This window comes from Schistocerca gregaria, chromosome 2 (assembly GCF_023897955.1).
Source record: "Schistocerca gregaria isolate iqSchGreg1 chromosome 2, iqSchGreg1.2, whole genome shotgun sequence".
Classification (NCBI taxonomy): Eukaryota; Metazoa; Arthropoda; class Insecta; order Orthoptera; family Acrididae; genus Schistocerca; species Schistocerca gregaria.
The window spans coordinates 424,192,328-424,216,672 of NC_064921.1; the positions used below are offsets into that span (position 1 = coordinate 424,192,328).

A 24,345-nucleotide genomic window follows, 5' to 3' on the forward strand; every position below is an offset into this window, starting at 1 on the left:
TCACTTATTGAACAGGAATTGTTCAGAAAATTACAACTAAATCTTGTGAAATGAGTAGGTTGATGCAGCTCAAGTCCGCACTATCACTGAGTTGCCAAACATTTTCCGAATAGCACTTAAGATAAAATTGTGTATGTGTGTGTGTGGGGGGGGGGGGGGAGGGGGGGTTTGTCTGTTCTTTCGGACTTCCGAAAGTACTGTGGCGATTGGAGCTGTATAAGACTTCCACCAGCACAAACCAACACTAGAAACGTCGATGATTATATTACCAGAAATCGTCTTCACAAACCAATTCCGGTAAATTAACCTACAAAAAACTGGAGGAACGTCTGGAAAAATATCAACAATAAAATTCTACCAACTAGAGTCAGTGCCGCATGGTGCGACGTTGTCAACGAAACCATACCCTCAGCGGAACGATTATGGAATATCAAATTGAGACTATCTCCATACTGCGACAAATGTCGGCTAGTAGAAACTGTAGCGCACATCTTCTTATGTGAAAATAGAATCGGAATTTGGAACTGGACAAGGAAGAAATTAGCACTATCAACAGAACCTCAGAAAGTCATGTACCGATAACTGAAGCTTTACAATCCGACTGGAAATGTTACCCGTCCGCAAAGAATAACGGTTATTCGCGGCTTCTGGGACAGTTTGCGGTTTACGTCGTAACAAACAGAACTTAGAACTTAGAAGAGTACATGTTTTATATTGCAGAAGAACATTTTACGCTGAAAAAGAATAACAAATATAAAGACTGGTTTCAAATTTTTTTTTATCTACTGCTTTATGTGGGCTACGAAGAGGTGGACAGTTTTTTTAATTAGAAACAGAATACTATTCTTTCACTTTCTTTATTCCTGGAATATTCTTTTACGTTGGTTCTCAAGTCAGAACTGTTCTAATTTGGCAGAACTCCTCCGGCTCCGAATTTTTTTTTCATTTGTGGAAAAATATATGGCTTCCTTACAGACTTTATTTTGCCGGCCGCGGTGGTCTCGCGGTTCTAGGCGCGCAGTCCGGTACCGTATGACTGCTACAGTCGCAGGTTCGAATCCTGCCTCGGTCATGGATGTGTGTGATGTCCTTAGGTTAGTTAGGTTTAAGTAGTTCTAAGTTCTAGGGGACTGATGACCACCGCATTTGAGTCCCATAGTGATCAGAGCCATTTTTTTGTAATTTATTTTACCTTATTTACTACTTCAATTTTGTTCCACAATTTAAAGATACATGGGTGCAAACATGGAATACATTGGAATAATGCAGATGCTCAGTGACACGTATGGGGGAAGCATTGATTCCAGGCCTCGTAACTTCGACCCCTGCCCTCTTTGCCTCCGCCTACCTGGTGCTGAAAGTCTTCTCAAACTTTTTAAAAAAAGGTGGAGCAGCATGTCTGTCTAGGAGGTCCAGGTTCGAAGCCCAGTCGGTCAGACATATTCATCTGCCGTCTTAACTGTATTTCAACGCGCTATGACAGTGTGGACGTCGGTCCTTCGATATTTAAGATGCAATTGTTTTTTGAGGCAATAGAGGTGATTTGCGAACGTATGCCTTGCCATCAGTGTACGACACTTCAACGGCATCCAACCCTTAGTCATTGCTTTGTGCCGGCGCTAACCCATGTCATATATCTGAGAATCAGATGTAGTTCATATGTAGTCAAATAACGAATGGTCAGTATACAAATAGGCCGGTCGGTGTCGGTGGCAGAGCGGTTCTAGGCGCTACAGTCTGGACCCGCGCGACCGCTACGGTCGCAGGTTCCAATCCTATCTCGGGCATGGATGTGTCTAATGTCATTAGGTTAGCTAGGTTTAAGTTATAGTGGAATGATGACCTCAGAAGTTAAGTTCCATAGTGCTCAGAGCCATTTGAACCATTTATGAAGTATGCAAATGGCTCTGAGCACTATGGGACTCAACATCTTAAGTCATCAGTCCCCAAGAACTTAGAACTACTTAAACATAACCAATCTAAGGACATCACACAAATCCATGCCCGAGGCAGGATTCGAACCTGCAACCGTAGCGGTCACGTGATTCCAGACTGAAGCGCCTAGAACCGCACGGCCACACAGGCCGGCATATGAAGTATACAAGTATTTACGAACAGCAGAAGCAGGAGTGCAGCGAACTGATCCCTTAACCAAGTGAAGCATAGAGTACCTGTGTAATGAGTCATTCCAGCTGCGTAGCTGAGGGTAATATTTGTTAAGCAATTCATTGCAGAATCAATGTAATAGCCGCACGATGATCTCTGTAGTCATACAGTATCATTAGCAGCCCGCGAATGGAGTACAATGTTCGTTAAATCGGATTACTCAAGCTGAGGCCAAATAAAGAGAAGCGACGACGCCACAACACTATTTTTACTTAAGTAAGTAGTCAGCGCTAAATTATGTGGGCCGCCATTAACGTTACAGTAAGCAGTTTGACAGCATAACACCACCACAACTACTGACAACCTGAGCCATATCATCACCCAGTTGTAACTCGCAGTGATTACAAGTTGCTGATGTTTGTCAAGAATAGCGGAAAGCGCCTCTGAAGTTCCATTTGCATTACGTCTAGGACGGAGAGAATACTAAATAACAATAATAGGTCACCGAGCGAAGAGAAGAGTCCACGTATTGTCTCAAGTTCTTGCAGTTTGATATTAATGCAGTTCCCGATAGTTTCACACTAACGGGTTTTTTTTGGCTATCAGAGTACTCTTATGTGAATTACAAATGTGTAATTGCTAGAACGCTCAACTACCTTAACAACACCTCATTCTGGATTGAATACTACTCGGAAAGCGACGTTAATTTGACGTTTCCATCCATCTGCTGACGTCTTACTGAATGAAGTCTGAAGAGCACGCACAGTTGTGCTGCCTGCCGCATGGATTCTGTGAAGTGTTGTGGCAGCTGGCAGTCATTGCTGAATACAGACATTTGCAAATATCCCCACTGCTTTAGGGGAAATCGTCTTTGTTGCATTTTTCCATTCCCTAATTAGCACAATAACCTAAGGCTTTTTCTGCTGAAGAACTTTATGCCCACAAGTCATTAAATAAGAATCTCCTAGCGGGAGTAATGCATGAAAGGAGACAGAGTGTTGGACAAAAGAATGGACAGCTCCCTGCTTTTTGCATTTCCGATAGCGCCTACGATAAGAATCTGATGTCATATTATGCTTCACAACGTTAAACTGTTTATTTTTTTACTTTATACTAAAATAAAAGTTATGATATGAGAAGAGGAAATGACTGATATGCTTCTCAGGAACTTTAGTTTTTCGTGTTTCTTTTCTCACTTCAAACTAAAACAAGGAAGAGGAAATGAAATATACCCTTCCAAGACATAATATTTCCTTGTGTGCCACTACTGCATACATGGAAGCCCTGCAGTTAATTTTTGTATGTTGGATAAATTTTGTTAACATCTCACATTCCTTTGTGAGAAGGTTCCTATTTTCTTGGGATTCAAATAGAGTGGACATTTCATCACTGGCTAATATTCTGATGACTAATGACATGATACCCGTTGCAATTGCTCCATGCCGCCTGTGAGTAGAGTCTCACGTTGGTTACTATAAGAGCACGCAGGCAGTGATATCCGCTCACTGCAGTCAGAGCCAAGGTGATTTCTTTCTGTTTATGGCGAAGCGTCTGCTGCAGTGTCCACGCTCAGCCAACATAAACAAATCGCCGCGACATTTGGCACTGCTAATCGCCGCACTTGTAGCGAGCCTCGAAACACTGTCTCTGCTAACGTTACTATGGAGTTAATACATCTTACTTAACGCAATGTGCAGGTTGTTGGTTGGATAAAATTCAGTTTGTCACTTCCCATCTCATTAAAATACTTTACAGTCATATCTGACGCAATATTTATTGTTGGTTGTCTCTCTAATGTTAATAGTATTGACTCAGATTGTGCGTGAACACGAAAACACACACACACACACACACACACACACACACACACACACACACACACACACACACAAACAGTCATTGGTTCCAGTGAGGGTGACAACTACTGTGTGTTGAGCAACACATGCACCAGTCAATTCCTCAGTTGGCGTCGAGTGGGTGAGATTTTTCAATTACCTTGCATTGCAAGAATTGTAAGGAGGAGAATGAATGCAAATGGACTTGTAACTAAAGAACTGCGACAAAGCAAAGCTTGACCGACTATCAGATAATTGTCCACATATGTTTTGTGGACGAGTATACTTTTAGTAACCAACCCACCCATTATCATTACGTAAGATTTCTCGAAGGCGTAGGGCATTGATTTCATCAAGACGTCGACAGTGTAGCGTGATGGTTTACTTCCCTCCATTCGTCCAAAGGTCGCTTGCATTTGTAGGTCCACATGGCAATGACCTTCTTACCTCTGCCCGCATATTCTCTATCTGGTTGATGTTCGGTGATCGTGAAACAAACGGCAACAGCTTTATCCTTTCTTGGCCCTGAAACCAATCTCGCACTGCTCTGCTATGGTGGATGGGGCTCTGCTGCTGTAAGTAAACTGTTATCTCGTTCGTTTATGTATTTATATTTAAATAACATATTAGTAATAAGCACATTGTATTATTATTTTCCACAGTGTTTAAGTATTCATGCCCTGTCATAAATAAGTGATCTAGATTCAACGGCCCAGTTAAGAATGTGGTTTACTCAGTCTATCAAATGATGAGAGTCGTATTCGGATATCCACATTAAGCCTGACTGGCTGCATCTGATTAGAACGATCTGGTATCGAATTGAAATTACAGAATTCGGATAATTTGAACGTATGTATTGCAACAATGCTGCGCACATAAATTCCTATGATGGAGTAACAGGTAGGAACTGCCTAATAAAAAGTGAGAAATATGAATACTAGCAGCAATGTCACGTAATTATAACCCATATTTATGTGACGGAAATACTGAATCGAATAATGCACATCTATTTCAGTGGTGGGAAGATGCACCATATCGGATTTGCTGATGACATAATGACAGTAATAATAATAATAATAATAATAATAATAATAATCCCGTGGGGCCGATAGGGGAAACCCTCCCCCATAGGGGTGGTACCGAGGAAATCAAATACTTGGGGTGAACCAAATACTAACACAATGCTGAATGGCTACTCAATCCGTTGAACTCAAAATCCAGACACGTCTGAGTGAAAACCACCGCTACTCTGGTCACCGTCTGTTAGCTCAATGATCTCGGCTGAAAATATTTGCTTCCAAAGGCTTCAACACCCTCTGGTCCTGTCCGGTCCTGGAATCACACAGGCCAGACAATTGAAACAGAAGCAAACATGAACTGTGCAAGCAGTCAACTTTACCCCAGGTGGTACACAACCCGCACAACCCGGCTGTCGACAGACGGCAGTTGGAATATCGGATTCTGGGGAGTCCAGGTTAGCACGGCAGAGAATATTGAATATCCCCTGTAAATTTCCCTACAAGCAGAAAACATGCATTTGAAAACTACACGCCGCGCGGGATTAGCCGAGCGGTCTGTTGCACAGCAGTCATGGACTGTTCGGCTGGTCCCGGCGGAGGTTCGAGTCCTCCCTCGGGCATGGGTGTGTGTGTGTTTGTCCTTAGGATAATTTAGGTTAAGTAGTGTGTAAGCGTAGGGACTGATGACCTTCGCAGTTAAGATTTCACACACATAAGAACGTTTTTTCTTAATAACTAAACATCGATACATTGATCCAAATGCGAAAACTAAATCATCTCACATAATAAATCGACCGACAAAAAATTCTCATCATTGCTCTTCAAGATCACAACTAACTGACAATGAAACCTTGCATTACGGAAACCATTTCATCTTCAAGAGCAAAATACAACAAAAGGTAGCGAAAGGCGAACCAATCTTCGGCATTGCTTTTCTCGAACACAGATCTATCATCAACTCTGTCAAAGAAATCACAGCCATCAACAATCGACTTAGGACTATGCTCATTCAGAGCCCCAGTAAAAAATATACACCCATCAATGCGCATGGCCCCACCAACATCAAAAATAAGAAAAACACCAAAAATGTCGAAAAATTCTGGAACACACTCGAAAATACTATGAGCAAAATTCACCAAGATGACGTGAAAATACTAATGGGAGACTTCAACTCTCTATTTGGGACAGAAAAAAACTGTAGAATAATCATTGTTACAAATTCAACACACCGAAACGCTTAGAAAACGCTTAGACCAACGGCACACGTCTGACTGGTATTTACCAACAATTCAACCACAAAAGAATGTCTTCCCGCTTTAGGAAAATACCATTTCTCAGGTAACATGCTTGGCTACCAGGTGCAAGCTGCTGTCGTTCGCCTTTCTAGACTCGCTGAAAGCCAGATTTTTAATTCTTTTGTAGTAGAGCTACAAGCAGGCAGATACAAACTCAATAAGGGAATCGTAAGATAACGCTCGAGCAAAATTCGTCTTGCTACTTACAGTAACCCTTAGTGTCAGAGCGAAAACCTTACGGTACTGCCAATTTCATAATGCCACTTTTGTTTTCTGCCGACATATTTTTTGTTTTCTTCATCATCATCATCATTTATGACTGATTATGCCTTTCATCGTTCAGTCTGGAGCATAGCCCCCTTATAAAATTCCTCCATGATCCCCTATTCAGTGTTAACATTGATGCCTCTTCTGATGTTAAACCTATTATTTCAATATCATTCTTAACCGAATCCAGGTACCTTCTCCTTGGTCTGCCCCGACTCCTCCTACCCTCTACTGCTGAACCCATGAGTCTCTTGGGTAACAATGCTTCTCCCATGCGTGTGACATGACGCCACCATCTAAGCCTGTTCATCCTGATTGCTACATCTATAGATTTCATTCCCAGTTTTTCCTTGATTTCCTCATTGTGGACACCCTCCTGCCATTGTTCCCATCTGCTAGTACCTGCAATCATGCTAGCTACTTTCATATCCGTAACCTCAACCTTGTTAATAAGGTAACCTGAATCCATCCAGCTATGGCTCCCATACAACAATGTTGGTCGAAAGATTGAACGGTGCACAGATAACTTAGTTTGGTACTGACTTCCTTCTTGCAGAAGAGAGTAGATCGTAGCTGAGCGCTCACTGCATTACCTTTGCTACACCTCGCTTCCAGTTCTTTCAGTATGTTGCCATCCTGTGAGAATATGCACCCTAAGTACTTGAAACCGTCCACCTGTTCTAACTTTGTTCCTCCTATTTGGCACTCAATCCGTTTATATTTCTTTCCCACTGACATTACTTTCGTTTTGGAGATGCTAATATTCATATCATAGTCCTTACATTTCTGATCTAGCTCTGAAATATTACTTTTCAAACTTTCAATCGAATCTGCCGGTCATATGCCTTTCCTAGATCTATAAAGCATAGATACAATTCCCTGTTCCACTCATAGCACTTCTCCATTATTTGCCGTAAGCTAAAGATCTGGTCCTGACAACCTCTAAGAGGCCTAAACCCACACTGATTTTCATCCAATTGGTCCTCAACTAATACTCGCACTTTCCTTTCCACAATACCTGAGAAGATTTTACCCACAACACTGATTAAAGAGATACCTCTGTAGTTGTTACAGTCTTTTCTGTTTCCGTGTTTAAAGATGGCTGTGATTACTGCTTTTTTCCAATCTGATGGAACCTGTCCCGACTCCCAGGCCATTTCAATTATCCTGTGTAGCCATTTAAGACCTGACGTTCCACTGTATTTGATGAGTTCCGACTTAATTTCATTCACCCCAGCTGCTTTATTGCAGTGCAATCTATTGACCATTTTCTCCACTTCCTCAAATGTGATCCTATTTCCATCATCATTCCTAACCCATTCTACTTCGAAATCTGATACATTGCTGGTCGTATTTTCACCTACATTGAGCAACTCTTCAAAATATTCCCTCCATCTGCCCAAGGCATCCACAGGATTCACCAGCGGTTTTTTCCTGACTTGTCCAAAAGACTTGTCATTTCCTTCTTACCTCCTTTTCGAAGACTGCTAATTACACTCCAGAATGGTTTTCCAGCAGCTTGACAGACTGTCTCCTGTTTCCAAAGTCTTCCCAAGATTTCTTCCTGGATGCTGCAATTATCTGTTTGGCTTTGTTTCTTTCTTCAACATAACTTTCTCTGTCTACCTGAGTTCTAGTATGTAGCCATTTTTGATACGCCTTCTTTTTCTTTTTACAGGCTGCCTTGACTGTGTCATTCCACCAAGCTGTTTGCTTCGTCCTACTTTTACACGCTACTGTTCCAAGACATTCTTTAACCACTTCTAGTACTGTGTCCCTGTACCTTGTCCATTCCTTTTCCAATGGCTGTAATTGACTACATTCAACTAATTGGTACCTTTCTGAGATCGCTTTTATGTACTTGTGGCTGATTTCCTTATCCTAAAGTTTCTCCACTCTTATCCTCCTACATATGGACCTGACCTCCTGCACTTTCGGCCTCACAATCCCAATTTCACTGCAGATTAAATAATTATCAGTGTCATCAAAGAATCCCCTGAATACACGTGTGTCCCTCACAGCCTTCCTGAATTCCTGATCTGTTATTATATACACAATGACAGATCTGGTTCCCCTGCCTTCCCAAGTATACCGGTGAATGTTCTTATGTTTAAAAAAGGAGTTTGTGATTACTAAGCCCATACTGGCACAGAAATCCAAGTGTTGTTTCCCGTTCCTGTTGGCCTCCATATCCTCTCCAAATTTAACCATATCCTTTTCATACCCTTCAGTTCGATTTCCAATCCTGGCATTAAAATCACCCATGAGCAGAACACTGTCCTTGTCCTTTACTCTAACAACTACATTACTGAGTGCCTCATAAAAACTATCCATCTTATCTTGATCTGTCCCTTCACAATGCGAATATACTGACACAATCCTAATTTTCTTGCTAGACACTGTCAAATCTATCCACATCAGTCGTTCGTTTACATACCTTACGACAACTACGCTGGGTTCCATTTCTTTTCTGATGTGAAGTCCTACACCCCCTTGTGCTATTCCTGCTTTGACTCCTGACGGGTAGACCTTGTATTCTCCCACTTCCTCTTCTTTCTCACGCCTTTCCCGAATGTCCCTAACAGCTAAAACGTCCAGCCCCATCTTACTTGCAGCCTCTGCCAGTTCTCCCTTCTTCCCAGGGTAGCCCCCATTGATATTAATAGCTCCCCATCTCATTACCATTTGTTTGCCAAGTCGTATCTTAGGAGTCCCTGGTTTGTCAGTTAGAGGTGAGACTCTGTCACCTCCAAAGGTCCGAGGCATTTTGCTCTGATTGTTGCCAGCATCATATTTAAATTATCGGGGAAGCAGATTGTTAACCTTACTTGCCCCGAGTCCCATTGATTTTTACCCCTAACGGTTGAGGGACTAACCGGTGGATTTGGTAGTCGTTGCCGTATGAGCACAAAGGTGACCACGACTCAGAATATGTCTGAGATGCCCATCCTTATTCCAGAGTAACTGGTATCCCGACTGTTAATACACAATTTTGTCTATTAAATGCCACATTTTCATAAGACTTGCGAATATTACATGAAATGAAGTAAATACAGATCTTTTCGAAGTCAAAAGTCGGTAATATCCTACTAATTCGTGTTAAAATAGGATCAATCGTCTTACAGACACTTAATGCATCGCTACAGTCTGGAACCGTGTGACCACTACGGTTGCAGGTTCGAATCCTGCCTCGGGCGTCGATGTGTGTGATATCTTTCGGTTAGTTAGGTTTAACTAGTTCTAGGTTCTAGGGGACTGATGACCTCAGAATTTAAGTCCCACAGAGCCCTTTGAACCATTTTGTACTTAATGCTTTATTAAGATAGACTGCTGTCGTGGTGTCTCTGTAGTAAGCTGAATTTAATTTGTATTAGTAAAATGAATATTTTATTTGCATTTTCCTAAACGCAACAGTAATCATCAAAGAGAAAGTAATCAGCAGCTGAATTTTCTTTCACGATATCTAAAACAATCTGACAATGCTACCGTTGTTTACAAATTCTACGCCCGTATGAACCTACTTGTTTTAACGAGGTCGTTAAACCATAGTAGTTTTAAGAGTATTTTCGTCTAGAAATGAATTGCCTTGACGGTTGATCGATCAAGAGCGGGAAAGGTATTATTTTACGAATATATGACGAGAGGGACAAGTGCTTGAGAGAGGACTTCCCTAACAATACACGTGTCTGAGAGACGACTTTCCTATCAATCTCCTGGATAGTTTTGTTTCTCAAATAAACAGAGTGAGTTATCATGCAGTAGCAAAGGTGATGTAGTTTTGTTGCTCTGTTTTCTTACACTGGGACAGAAAGGTGTCTCAAATGTTGACAACAAATTCCAGCTGTGTTGCACACATCCCTTGGGGCAGAATTTGTAGTCCAAAACACTCTTTTGGAGCTATCAAATGTAAAATATTATGTTCAAATTACTCTTTGCTGTAGTCTACGTCTATTGGTGGGGCTCAGCCTTTCATTTCTTCTTAGGAAGCTGACGATAAAGGCATCATAACATGTCACCAGTAGCAGTACTGCAAAGGAATGCTCAATGAGCGACCTGATGACGTTCAATAATAGCCACTCCGTTGATTTTTGTTGTTTCGAATTAGAGCATGCAGTACTCCTACACCAGACTTCTGAACTTTGCCTGTTGAATGCAAATGTCGCATGATGGTGAAATGGTATTCTGTCACATATGTCCATAGTCGAGACTTCCTTAATGTGGAAAATCATTCACGCCGAACGATCTTTGTTGAAACAAGAATATCTTTTTCTGGCGTATTTTTCCCAAAAGCACTCGCTCCAAACACAGTTCAAATTTTTACATTCACCCCTCTGTTATACCAAAGTAAATATTGTGTTGCATTTGCGACACAATTTTACAATGCTTAACCGTAGTTCATGATTTTCAGGTATGCAAAATCCAATGCTTAACTGCAAGATACTAACTAGAACTTCAAATTCGAAAATGAGTTTGATACATACACTGACAGCGTGGCGCCGTTTTCACATGGGCGGCACCGGATTTCAGGCGACGGGTGGCGTCTGGCCGGTGGCCGGTAGCCGCTGCAGCGCGAGGAAACGCCCGAGCGTAAGCTGTTATGATCGGGACGCAGCCACGAGCTGTCCTGCGGAATTGTTTCTGGAGTACTTGTTATTGCGGGTGGGTAGAATGTTAAGCGAATTGTCTTCGATGTTCAATCAGACTCATAAGTTTTTACCGAAATGTGGTTAAAAAAAATTGTTGGACGGGAACACGCGACTTTAAGTGTAGAATGCACGACGATTACCGCAAGACCACGGGCTCACTCCAATTATATCGTCTCGGAAGTAATCAACACTTCCTCCTAACACTTCCGCATCATACAGTGTTGCCAGATTGTGCAGATGGCCGGACTTGTCAGGGGCAGTCAGTTTTATTGGCCACCTCAAGTGAACGACTCGGACTTAAGTCTCTGTGGCGGACGGCCCGCGGTCAGTTTTTTTGTCTAAGACCGTACATAATGAGCAGCAACGGTCTCAAGACACTTCCCTACAACTCGCCTGAAGTCGTTTCTACATCTACAATCCAGTCACATATTTTGTTTGTTACCCCATATGGTCGCAGTTTTATTAATAAACATTGGTGTAGTACTGAGTAAAATGCATTTCGTAAGTCAAGAAATTCTCCATGCACCTGATTGCCTTCGTGCACAGCTTTTAAGGATGTCATGTTATAGAAGCTCAGTTGGGTTTCACGTGGCCAGTATTTTCAGAACCCTTGTTGGTTGACACGGAGAAGGTCATTCTGTCCCAGATGCTTGTTACGTTGAAACGTCTCCTTAGAAAAATTATACATAACTGTGCTTTAAACTGACACACAATAATTTTTAGCGCAACGCAATCTGACTTTCAGTAATCCATACAAGAGAATGGCACTGACTAAATTAACCCATATGTTTCACAAATTACTTACCTGACAAAAATCTTCATTACTCGAACTACTGCAATACAGCGAGCGTCACTACTGCCAGCTAAATAAAAGATTCAAACTACGGAAGGCAATAACTACGGATTGGCATAGCTAGCAAATCAAAGATTTTGATAGAGAACAAACAATGTATTTACCTTAATAGTCATAATATATATATATCAGTTCATGACATCCACTCTTACAAATTTCAAAACTCCGCCATCTCTCTCCCCACATCTACTACTGCTGGCCGCTCACCTCCAACTGTGCAACGCTACGCGCTGTTAACATCCAGCAGCCCAACACTACAATGGCGAGTATTACAACAATGCCAACCAGCCACTGACTGCACACAGCACAACCAGTGATTTTTCATACAGAGCGCTATGTGGCATTACCAATAAAAAAAACCTAAACAGCCTACTTACATAGCCCCCATGCTCCCCACAAAAAATTTTACAAATTGTTTTGCGCAGTGGTCAATACAGATTTGAAAATGACAAAGAAATGAAATACACACACTTATCTATACAATGTTGGTCAAAAACTAAAATTTTCTCACAGTCGATAAAGACAGTCCTGATCCTTGATCATAGTAAAATTGCAGTGTTTTTCTCAAAGTCTGAGCAGTAAAAGAAAATGCACACGGAAGTAGTGAATTTACATGCAGTCTTGAAGAAGTAGTTTTGTCCTTCCAACGGAAAGACAGTGCTGACTCTTGACGTGCTGTCAGGTAATGGGCCACAACAGAGCAAACCCACAGCAGACTCAGTCGAAGTTTTGAAGAGTATTAGTAGGTAGGTTATCAAAGAGCAGACCTACTGTAGTCCTGGTAGAGAGTATGGTATTGGTGAGTCATCAAAGGTGCAGACCAAGTGCAGTCCTTGTAGAGATGGCTAGCAGCCAAATGTTGCGACTGTGCAGGTGCACAATCACCATCAAAGAGCCTTGTGGACAATATAGCAAGTCCATAAACCACCACTTGTCCACTCACAATTTATTTTTAAATGTCCTAAGAATGAGCAATGCTTTTAACCAGTCCCTTGCTGAATTATTAACACATGTGCAAACACTATCAGTCCCTACTTCTCACATATTGTCCATATACTATGACCAACAGAAATGTGTGCAGTGAAATGTAATTTACAAGTTACTTATTTTGATGAACTGGTGTCAATTACAATTTAATAACATAAGAATACAATAACAAAGGTAAAAAATACATCATTAAAGAACATAACAATACAGATAATATTTGTAGTAAAACAGGCGTTACAAAAGAATAGAAATAAACATGCACATCAGTGTTACAAGAATTATGACATAAGTACATACATAAAAGATCAGAATAACTTTTGAAACATCAACTTCACACATGAGCATTAGAACAAAACAGAATAAATAATGTCTAAACATCTGTACAAAGTAAATAACATGTTATTAATGCAAATAATATTTGAGGATAACAGTATTCCTCATCATAGTGAGTGTAGCTTAGTATTAGAAGAGAAAAAAATCTATGAAACAGTACACAGAGACAGGAAGAAAATAAATACACAAGGGTACACAAACATATAGAGGGATAACACAAAAGGAAAGGACAGGGTTTGTTTTCAGGGTAACATTTGGTACTGCAGTCCAACCCAAAACTTCATTCTGTAGATCTTTCGTCTTTTCTCAACATTTGTTTCCACTAAAAATATCTTATCCAAGCATGCTTTCTGTATTTTGTTCACATCCTCTTTCAAAAATAGTTTTTCTCCACTGTACACTACTTTTTTGGCCAAATCATTTTCTTATAGCTTCTCAATGCATTTCTTCCAATTCATCACAACTTGTTCTCTTTTATAGCCTACCCCATCTTAAGCTAACTTAAATCTACTGAGCTTAGATGCTAAACTAAGGGACGAGGCAATGCAGCGGCACAAAACAATTAATACAAACAGCAGTGAAAAAAATTAAAGTTGTCAAAGCAAGCAGCAATATTACAACTAATATAAGACAATGCGCAGCAAACAAGAAAAATAAATCCATTGAAAACTGGCTTAACAGAGTAATACAAAGTGAAATTCAGTAACACTCTGCCTGGAAAACAGCAGCAGCAAATGAAATAACTTTTACCTAAACATGACAAAGCTCAAGCAGAAAAAATATTACAGTAAAAATGGCCATGTTTAATACCTATGTCACATCTTAACACTTGGGTTATGCATCATGAGAACTTAGGCTAGCAGATAAGTTACCAAATCGCAAAAAAATTATTTATGCAATTCCTGTGAAGGGAAATGTCTACTTATGTGTCCACGTTTTCTTGGAAGTAGATCATACATTTATTATTGACTGGATCTGTAGGCATAAAACAACTATATTATAACATGTATTAAATTTTATTTTAACCAATGCTGCAGTGCAGCTAGAAACTAGATATTAAACAAAATAGACAAAGCAAGGCGCGAAACGTCATTCACTAGCCATATGGCGTTTCATAATGCAGTAAACAATCTTTCAACTAGCAAGACAATAGACGTGAAATGTTTCTCATAATTTCATTTCAGTAAATGTCATAAATTAAGAGATCCATAGTGTAATCATAAGTTTTCAAGTTTGGGCGTGTCGTATTTGCGATGCTTTCAACAAAGGAATGTCAATAGCGAGGTTAATGGCCTCCTTTTTTCTCCACCTGTGCCTCTGAAAGGCACACACTAATGACTTTTTCTCAAGGCGGCAGGCATACCTGGCCGCTCACAACGCATTACATCATGGTCACTTACCTTTCTTACCGAAATATAGTTTCCGCTACAGTGACAGCCTCACATAAAAATTTCATAGGTCGAGAATTTGCGTTACAAATGTGTAGAAACAAAATCCTATAAATGTAACAGCGTCCAAAAAATTTTTTGCCGGCATTGTGATACAGTCACGCATGTACATACATTTCATAATTCTTAAAGTACGATTCTTGGTTTCCAACATCCTTTTTCACAAACCACTACTCAGTATTCCTTGCTTTATTACACATATACATATTCGTAAGCACTTCTTCAATATTTCATCATAATAAATACGTAGCATAATCAAATTCCTCATATAGCATCAGCTTATTGATCAAAAACATACCGCAACAGCGTAATACATATCGTCATCATAACATCATAAAACCTCAGACAAATCTCAAAATCGTCGTAGCTTCCTCCATTAATTTCAAAACCTAAAAAAAATTCTCTGCTCATGCCAAAAGTGTCATCTGCCTCAAACGTACTTTAAAAATCATGATCCCATACCAAATATGTCATTCAAAGCTCTCATAGTACCACAATGGTTCCGAAAAATTTTGAACAGTTCACAAAGTACAGACAAAATACAATTTCATAAGTGTGAAGTTATCCAACTGTGTAATTACGTAAACATCTGTCACTGATGTAGTAAAATAAATGTTTGTCTCTCCCAGTTAAATGATCAGATAGCTGTGTAATTAATGTGTTAGAGAAATATGGTACCGATGTGTAAAGTTGTATAAGCAAATACCATATTAGCTAGGGCTCCTCGTGCTTGCCATACACATGGTACACAAAGTAAGTGTGTACCCCCCTGAGGATTAGTGTAATTATATCCTCAGATGTTGCAGATTACAGCAATGGAAACAAAAGTACCACGGAAAACCTTTGTATCATTGTACTTCAAATATCTTTAAAAATAAATGTTTTAAGTACAAAATTAATCACTCAAATACGTGTACTGTAGCGCTACAACTGTGCGTCGTGTTGTAAGATAATCTCTGTGGAAGTGTCGTAGTTATCGTCCTCCGAAAGCTAAGTTCTGCAGAAGTCAATGTACTTACCTCATGATAAACAAAAGTGAAATGCTATGCGTATAGATATCGTAGTTATTATGTACCTTATCATGATCAAGAAAGTACTATAATGTAACGTATTGTTGTGCTACAGAAAAGGCTGTCTCATTGTAGCTATACCACAAAAGTTACTAGTAAAACAGGCTTTACTTTCCAGAATAATTCAGAAAAACTGTGCAGATATAAAACAGATACACCACAAAAGCAACATTGTAAATTGTCACTCATTAGTAGCGCCGTGATATAATCGTGTAGCTGTCACATATACTAACCACTGTGTCATTTAGTATCTCACAGAAAGTACTTTAAATCCAGAATGTATTTCCAAGTAAACCAAAATGTTGCATTAAAATCTCATTAGCAGTACTGGTAAATGTTCTAAGTATGTGAGCCTTATGGTCGTTACGCAATCGTGCCACTAACAAGCAAGAATGTACATACACACAATAACACAGTGACGTCTGTTCACTATAACAATGCATTCGTAATTTATGTTTAAATAAGTTCTCTTGGTTCTTGATTGGATATTTAACTTCAAACATGGTTGCATATTAACAGATTCTAAGTCTGACAAATTGTACTAGAAATGTGAAGTGAAATGTTTTATGACAACGACAAACTTAAAAAGCAGATTATCTCTTAATAAACGGTTTTACATGTAAAATGTGGTGTAAACCTTTACTCTTCCTAGTTCGCAGACTGTCAACTGAAAAGCAATTATCATGTGGTTTCGTTGGTAAGGAACACTGGAATTTTGCTAAAGGTTAGCTTATGTTATTTTTCTCTGAGCCAGCCTGCGCACGCGGCTGCCTGCGGTGCGAGTTATTGTCTGTCTCTTTGTTGGCGCGCGTCGTTATTGGGATTAGGAGACCTAACTTCTACAAATTCACCTTGACGAGAAGGCCCTGCCCTGTTTGAAGCTCGCCAGTTCTGATGGAATTCAGGTATGTCGTTTTGTCAGTCGGTTACATAGTTTCTTGTTTGTCGGTCTTGTGGTGGAGAATTTCTCCCTGAATCATAACTGCGCGCTGGACCGTTGTGTCTGAAGTTATTCTGTCTCCCTTGATAATAATTGTTTTTGTTCCCATATTGTCTGTTTCTATGGTTATCTCTGTCATATTCATTACTACGGAAATGCGATCTTTCTCTGTAACTATTATTACTCTGCCAGTGGTCGTCATATGGGTGGTGTCTGTTTTGGTCACGATTTGCGGTGTAAGAATAGACTTGTCGTGTCCAGTTATTGTTTCTGTCGTCACGGAATTGTGACGGATGTGACCTGTAGTGATTGTTTTCCTGTTTTCGTATCCGGCTACGGTCTGTGTCAATTTCCAATTCTTGTAAGAATCTCTGAAAAGCTTCAATGTCATCTTTGCAACGTTCTGCCAAAATAATGTTTCTTAAACGTTCAGGCAATTTGATTAAGTAAATGCGGATGAGTTCCGAAGGGCTGTATGGGTTTGAAAGAAACTGATTCTTATGCAACATGTCTTCAAAATATTTGACAAGACTGTAAAATTCAGGTTGTTCGAAATGTTTCATCGTTATGATGCTATGTTTCACTTTGTCTTGTATAGCTTGAGACCAATATGCTGAGAGGAAGGTATGATAAAATTCTCCTTCACTTTGACAATCGTGAATGACCTATCGCTTTCTTACAGCTGGTTCATTCTCCAAGTAGCCACACATGAATTCTAATCTGTGCTCTAATGACCAGTTGGGAGGAAAACAATGAGAGAATTGATGGAGCCACGCTTGTGGATGAATGTCGTTGCCAGAATTCTTAAATGTTTTGAATTTACGTGTAGTAATGAACAGCTTATAGTCAAAATCATCGTGTCGGCGAATAGCATATCGGTCATTGTTACGTCGTGTCGGCGGTTCCATCTCAAAATTCGGTGCACCTTGCCAATTCCTTTCATGATTTCCGAAATGCCCTGTGTTATTATTTTGTGGCTTTTACGTATTTCTAAGTTCCTCTTCCCGTGTTGGAGCGCAAGTGTCCTCTGAAATACGTAATTCTTGTATTACCTGTGTCAGCTGATCTTGTACTTCCCGGATTTCTCTTTGGTGTTGCGTATTAATGTGATTCTGATTTTGTTTGAATTTCCTAATTTGTTCGCACTCTTCTGTGTCATTCAGATCATCATCTACCTTTGCAGATAAGTTAGTGAACTGATCCGAAAGTTCGGCTACTTTCTCCGATAGTGTACTTATTTCCTCAGTGTGTTTTTCTGAACCAAATTTCAGAGTGCCCATTTGTGTTGAAATCGTATCTACTGTGTCCTTTAAGTTTTCCTGTGTTTTTGCAAGTTGTGTAACCGAATCGGTGGATGCAACTGAGTCCATTTTAGCTTGCAAGGTATCGTGATTTTCACGAACAATAGTTTGCAGTTCTTTTATGGCTGCTTCGTGATTCTGTAATGCATTTTCATGCCGCGAAGAAATAGGTTGAAAATGCTCACAAATTTGTGTTTTTACGTCATTACAGATTTTTTGATATTTCGATTCAACGTTATGTAACTCAGTAGTTAAATCTTCACGTGTTTGTTCAAGTGTGGTGTCTAACTTCAGAAGATTTTGTTCCATTGTGTCTAACTGTTGCTGTGTTTGTCTCTGGTGTTGTTCCATCGTGTCTAACTTTTGAAGATTTTGTTCTATTGTGTCTAACTTTTGAAGCTTTTGCTATGTTTGTCTCTGATTTTGTTCCATTGTGTCTAACGTTTGAAGCTTTTGTTGTGTTTGTCTCTGATTTTGTTCCATTGTGTCTAACTTTTGAAGATTTTGTTCCATTGTGTCTAACTGTTGCTGTGTTTGTCTCTGATTTTGTTTCATTTGTTGCATTAATTGCAATAATAATGTGTTAGTGTCTGGAATCTGTTCCTCTACGCTTTTCGGCAGTGCATTTGCACCGGCAACATTCACATTTTGACAAGCAAGAAATGTGTCTTGACTTATTTGAGAAAACGGTGAGGACGCAAAACCAGAATCTACAGTATTTGCAAGATTGTGTCCTGTCATTTCTGATTCCTGACGCGAGCTGTTGCCGACCGATCGATCGATAGTGCTTCCCTGTTCACTAATTGTTTCACTGCCTACACCATTATTTGCAGCCCGCTCCATTTCCCTATGCACTATTACCAAATTACTACTTTGAACATTAGTTAATTCATTACATGGTGGCGCTAACACACTGTTTTCGTCTTCACTGTCATTCCTCAATTTACTTTGGAGCCTAGTATTACGTTTTTCACACGCCATAATTGTCACAATATTTCACACGACAACACAGAAAAACACAATTTGAAGAGAAAAACGAGAAAACACATTAACATAGTATTGAAAATAATATCTCGTTAATTGCAAGCGCAGCTGCGAAAAATTTGGGGCAAATGTACATGCATGCCACAACTGTTTTACTGTATAACTATGAAAAACTACAACTACAAAGGAAATTCTCTCTATAATTACGCGCTAGCAATAAACAAAAGCTACACTAATTACACAAACTACAAGAAAAAAGTCAGAAGATTCCAGTGAGGTATCCTCGGCTAAGGGTCGACATATGAAACGTCCCCTTAGAAAAATTATACATAACTGTGCTTTAAACTGACACTCAATAATTTTTAGCGTAACGCAATCTGACTTTCAGTAATCCCTACAAGAGAATGGCACTGACTAAATTAACCCATATGTTTCACAAATCACTTACCTGACAAAAATCTTGGTTACTCGAACTACTGCAATACAGCGAGGGCCACTACTGCCAGCTAAATAAAAGATTCAAACTACGGAAGGCACTAACTACTGATTGGCATAGCTAGCAAATCAAAGATTTTGACAGAGAACAAACAATTTATTTACCTTAATAGTCATAATATATATATCAGTTCATGACATCCACTCTTACAAATTTCAAAACTCCGCCATCTCTCTCCCCACATCCACCACTGCTGGCCGCTCACCTCCAACTGCGAAACGCTACGCGCTGTTAACATCCAGCAGCCCAACACTACAATGGCGAGTATTACAACAATGCCAACCAGCCACTGACTGCACACAGCACAGCCAGTGATTTTTCATACAGAGCGCTATGTGGCGTTACCAATAAAATAACCTAAACAGCCTACTTACAACGTTTCAACATTGCAGTGGGCTTCGTGACTGAATTATGTCTGTTCTATATTTGGAGGCCTCTGACACCACACCTGACATATCCAAAACTCGTGGCTGAATTAAGAATGCTGTCAAAGAATGCTAACAAATAAAGGAGGGCTACTCCCTAACGGTAGAAAGGGGTGTGTAACGAAGGAAAGGTCCACAGTAGGAAAAAAGCCTCGCAAGTGGAAACAATGTCTGTCATTTGAGTCAAGTATAATGTGGATTCACTGAAAAGAAAGGGGTACCTACAGAGTGGCGGTCAAAACGCTTGATGGATTGGCGTGTAGCCAAGTGAAGTATGAAGGCAAAGAGGCGCGAGGAAGGTTATGTTGCCAACAGCGAGAATGTTGACTCAATGGAAATGTTCTATTTACAAGCATGGCACACATGCTATATTACACGGATGTGTACAGCTATGCAGACATACTCAGTGCAGCACTTTCACAGGGAAAGTTGGGGTAACAGGTGGAATGAATGATTATTTGGAGAGGCACTGAGAACCAAGCGTTTCTTACGTCAAATCATTTAACAATGTTGAACAACTTCTGAAAGCCTGTAAGTAGAGTTTGCACTTATCTTGTATACACACTAACGATTTAATCTGTATAAGAATTCAAGACGATACTTCTTTCAGTAGCAGTTTTGTGGACAAATCTTCGTGTGAAGATAGAAATGAGTTGAGCTCATGAAAATTTTACCACGTAATTTATATAGTGCTGACCGTGTATAACATTCTTTTCTGTTTCAGAGTCTAACCGGTCGTGTACAGAGACGTAAGGGAAACAGCGCTAAGACTACCTGGATGAGTAATGGAGGAAAGTAGATGGCAATGAATACACTCATTGGTTTGTATGAAACCTTTCATTATAAGTAAGTAACAGAAGAAGGAAAGTACCCTAGCTATACACTTCACCCATCTACTGTTACAGCTGATCTAGGTGGATGAACTGATGCCTCTGCGGGGAATATTGTCAACATGGCAGCAGTGAAGTCAAATTCGGAAGAACGGAACTGTGCTATATTCGGTTGCTGGAATGTTGGTGGCGCCTTTATGGAAAGGAGAAAGGACATTGTTACAGAAAATATGTGCAGAATTGGCTTGTATTACCTGGGTGTCACAGAGACCAAGATGAAAGATGAAAAAAGTATACAGCGGAAAGAAATAGGCCGCGACTGCGACCTGCTGTTTAAGGGAGTCACAGATGGGTGGGCCAGGGCTGGAGTCGGATTGATACTACGTGGGGAATACAAGAACAATGTGAAAGATTGGAAAGGGGTAAATGAAAGGCTGTTGGTCTCCCATATTGTAGAAAGAGGTCACTCTATTGCGCTGTTTGTCTTCTACGGCCCAGATAATTGCTGCCTGAAGGTAGATAAGATGGTGTTCTTCAACGAACTGCAAAATAGTATCGATCAAACAAAGGAAGATAACATCATAATAGTGGGAGACTTCAATGCAAGAGTAGGAACAGAAGCGGAAAAGTGGGACAATGTGATTGGAAAAGAAGGAGAGAACGAAATGACAGGCTCCGGAGAGCTTCTACTTCAGTTGTGTGTAGCCAACGACTTAGTGATACTTAACACTTTTTTCGAACACAAAGACAGGCAAAAATACACCAGGTATTGTGAACCAAAAATCGCAGGCAGGGAAATACAACAGTCGATGATCGACTACTGTATTGTCAAAAGAAGCATGTTGCCTCTCGTCAGAGACACAAGAGCGCATGATGATGCGATAATAAAGGATCACCGTCTGGTAACAATGGAAATGGAGATGGAGCAGAAGCCCACTAAAGTTGGCGTAAATAGATGCAGACAACATAATGACATCGACACTCAGATAAGGTATCACTTGTTAAGGCAACAAGCCATTCAAACGAGTTATCAAAACCATGTGTCAGATATCTTGAGCAGGAATCTTCAACAAAGTGCGGCGAGTCTAGAAGATACGTGGTCGAGTCTCAGAAACGCATTACTCGAAGCAGCCGAGAACGTGTGTGGTACCAGTAGGCCGTGCTGTAACCGACGAGGGACGGCATGGTGGACAGACGATGTCGCAGGTGCTGTGCGGAGGAAGAAGGTAGCGTGGCGTAGCTATCGTAGCGAACGTGACCATGTCCACATGTCGGACTATAAAAATGAGAGAAGAACGGCCAAAAAGGCTGCAGAAAAAGCGAAAAGATTTTCTTGGACGGATTTTGGAAACAAGCTAGGAAGTCCGCGCACTGAAGACCAGAAACTCTTTTTCCACGTGTTGAAGAAGATGAATCGGGATGCGCATTGTAATACACAAAATCTGAGGTCTACAGATGGGTGTCTCCTTACAGATATGAATGAAATTGTGGGAAAATGGCGCGGGTACTTCGAAGAGCGTTTTGCTTTGTCCGAAGATCCATGTTTGCAAAAGCCAGAAAATGAGGTGGGAGAAAGTATCAGCAGAAATGAAATGAAGAAGTCATTACAGAAGATAAAAAATGGTAGATCCGCTGGTCATGACAGAATAACGCCAGAAATGGTTAAGCATATGGGAGAAAAAGGACATGCGGAACTTCTCAGGGTTTTTAATATGGCATGGAAGGATAAGAAGGTCCCAGAGGACTGGAAAGAAACTATAGTTTTTCCTTTCTACAGAAATGGAGATAAATCGCTCTGTGAGAGCTACGGAGCAATATCGCTCCTAAATACGGCTGCCAAGGTATACGCCAGGATACTGGAGGAACGCATCCGTAAGGGAACGGAAGAAAAGTTAAATGAAGCTCAGTGTGGTTACAGACGAAATAGATCCAAGAATGATCACGCATTCGTCATTCGACAACTTATTGAGTTGTCAAACGTGCGAGGAACTGCACTTCATCTTTGCCACATCAACCTAGAGAGAGCGTTAGGAAAACTTGCATTAAGTGTCGTACTGGAAACCCTAGCTCTAAAACATGTGCCTGCGAGCACCAGACTCGCTGTTCTGAGTTTGTTCGAAAGAAGAATAAACTACGTGCGGACAGGAAACGTGCTGTCCACAGCTTTTGGAACAGGTTTCTCGCTAAGGCCTCAGGACAGTTTGTCCTCTTATATAAGTATCCTAGTACTGGATGATGTCTTCAATAGTTATCAGGCTCGAACAAAAGAGAGCATTTGCAAATATTTGCCGGTATCAGTTTCAGCATATTGCGATCAAGTTGTCCTCCTTGCTCCGACGAGAACAGAACTGCAGCACAAGTTGGACGTCTGGTGTGAAGAGACGAACGGAAAACGTCTGCATCTGCTGGCAGAGGATGCACGGGTAATGTCCGTGTTGGCGGGTAAAGACGTTGGGACAATGGAAATCCACGGCCGTGCCATACTGGAAGTGCCTTGTCTCTCGTATTCCGGACTCTGTATAGGTCCTCGCCTGACAGCCGAGGAATTCAACAGGCGCATCGGCGATGCGGGCCGGCTCTTCAACGCTGTGAAGCACGGAATCGTCGGTAACCACAGGGTTGTAGGGAAACGGACCAAGGAGGCTCTGTTCGATTCTGAATTTGAGGAGAGAATGGTTCGCGGGAGTGCCACGCGTTGGATATCGGCCAAGTCAGACATTCCCCGCATGAAGTCCATGGAAGATCGCTACCTCCGACATTCCACGAATTCTGGCTGCAGGAGGTACGACATGAGAACGCGGGCCGACACAAGGTCCTTGGCGGGCATGCGACAACAGCAGCTCGCGTATTCGGACCACGTGACGAACATGGAGGAAGGTCGCGCTCCACGCTCCGTCTTGCAAACACTGGAGTCCACGAAAAAGACCCCAGTTTATAGTTGGAGGCGAGATGTAAAGAACGCCAGAGACAAGACCACGCTGAGAGCCCCTCTATAGGATGCGAGTGGAACAGGATGGGCTATAACCAAATTATGACTTAAAAAAAAAACATTTATGTACTTTTATTTGTTCTTTGCAAATAATACAAATAGCAAACATGAAAATATCGTTTTATTATTAGGGTTCAGTACCTCAATCGATAAAAAAGGAACCTTTATACACTGAAGCGCCAAAGAAACTAGTATAGGCATGCGTATTCGAATATTGAGATATGTAAACAGGCAGCATACGGCGCTGCGATCGGCAATGCCGCCCGCTATGACCGAGCAGTTCTAGGCGCTTCAGTCTGGAACCGCGCGACCGCTACGCTCGCAGGTTCGAATCCTGCCTCGGGCATGGACGTATGTGATGTCCTTAGGTTAGTTAGGTTTAAGTAGTTCTAAGTTCTAGGGGACTGATGACTTAGATGTTCAGTCCCATAGTGCTCAGAGCCATTTGAACCATTTTTGATCGGCAACGCCTATATAAGATAACAATGTCTGGCGCAGTTAGTAGATTCGTTACTGCCGCT

At 40.9% G+C, this 24,345-nt stretch overlaps 1 protein-coding gene across 2 annotated transcripts in view; it reads left to right on the forward strand.

The window, feature by feature from the left end:
* Window positions 1-23,932, forward strand: part of LOC126323903 (uncharacterized) — a 95,126-nt gene extending 71,194 nt beyond the window's left edge. For both annotated transcript variants that reach the window (XM_049994823.1, XM_049994830.1), the window contains 2 exons: window positions 20,730-20,826; window positions 20,911-23,932. In XM_049994823.1, the coding sequence (XP_049850780.1) occupies window positions 20,958-23,831 (2,874 nt within the window). In that variant the 5' untranslated portion in view covers window positions 20,730-20,826; window positions 20,911-20,957 and the 3' untranslated portion in view covers window positions 23,832-23,932. The remainder of the gene's footprint in view (window positions 1-20,729; window positions 20,827-20,910) is intronic.
* The last annotated feature ends 413 nt before the right edge of the window (window positions 23,933-24,345 follow it).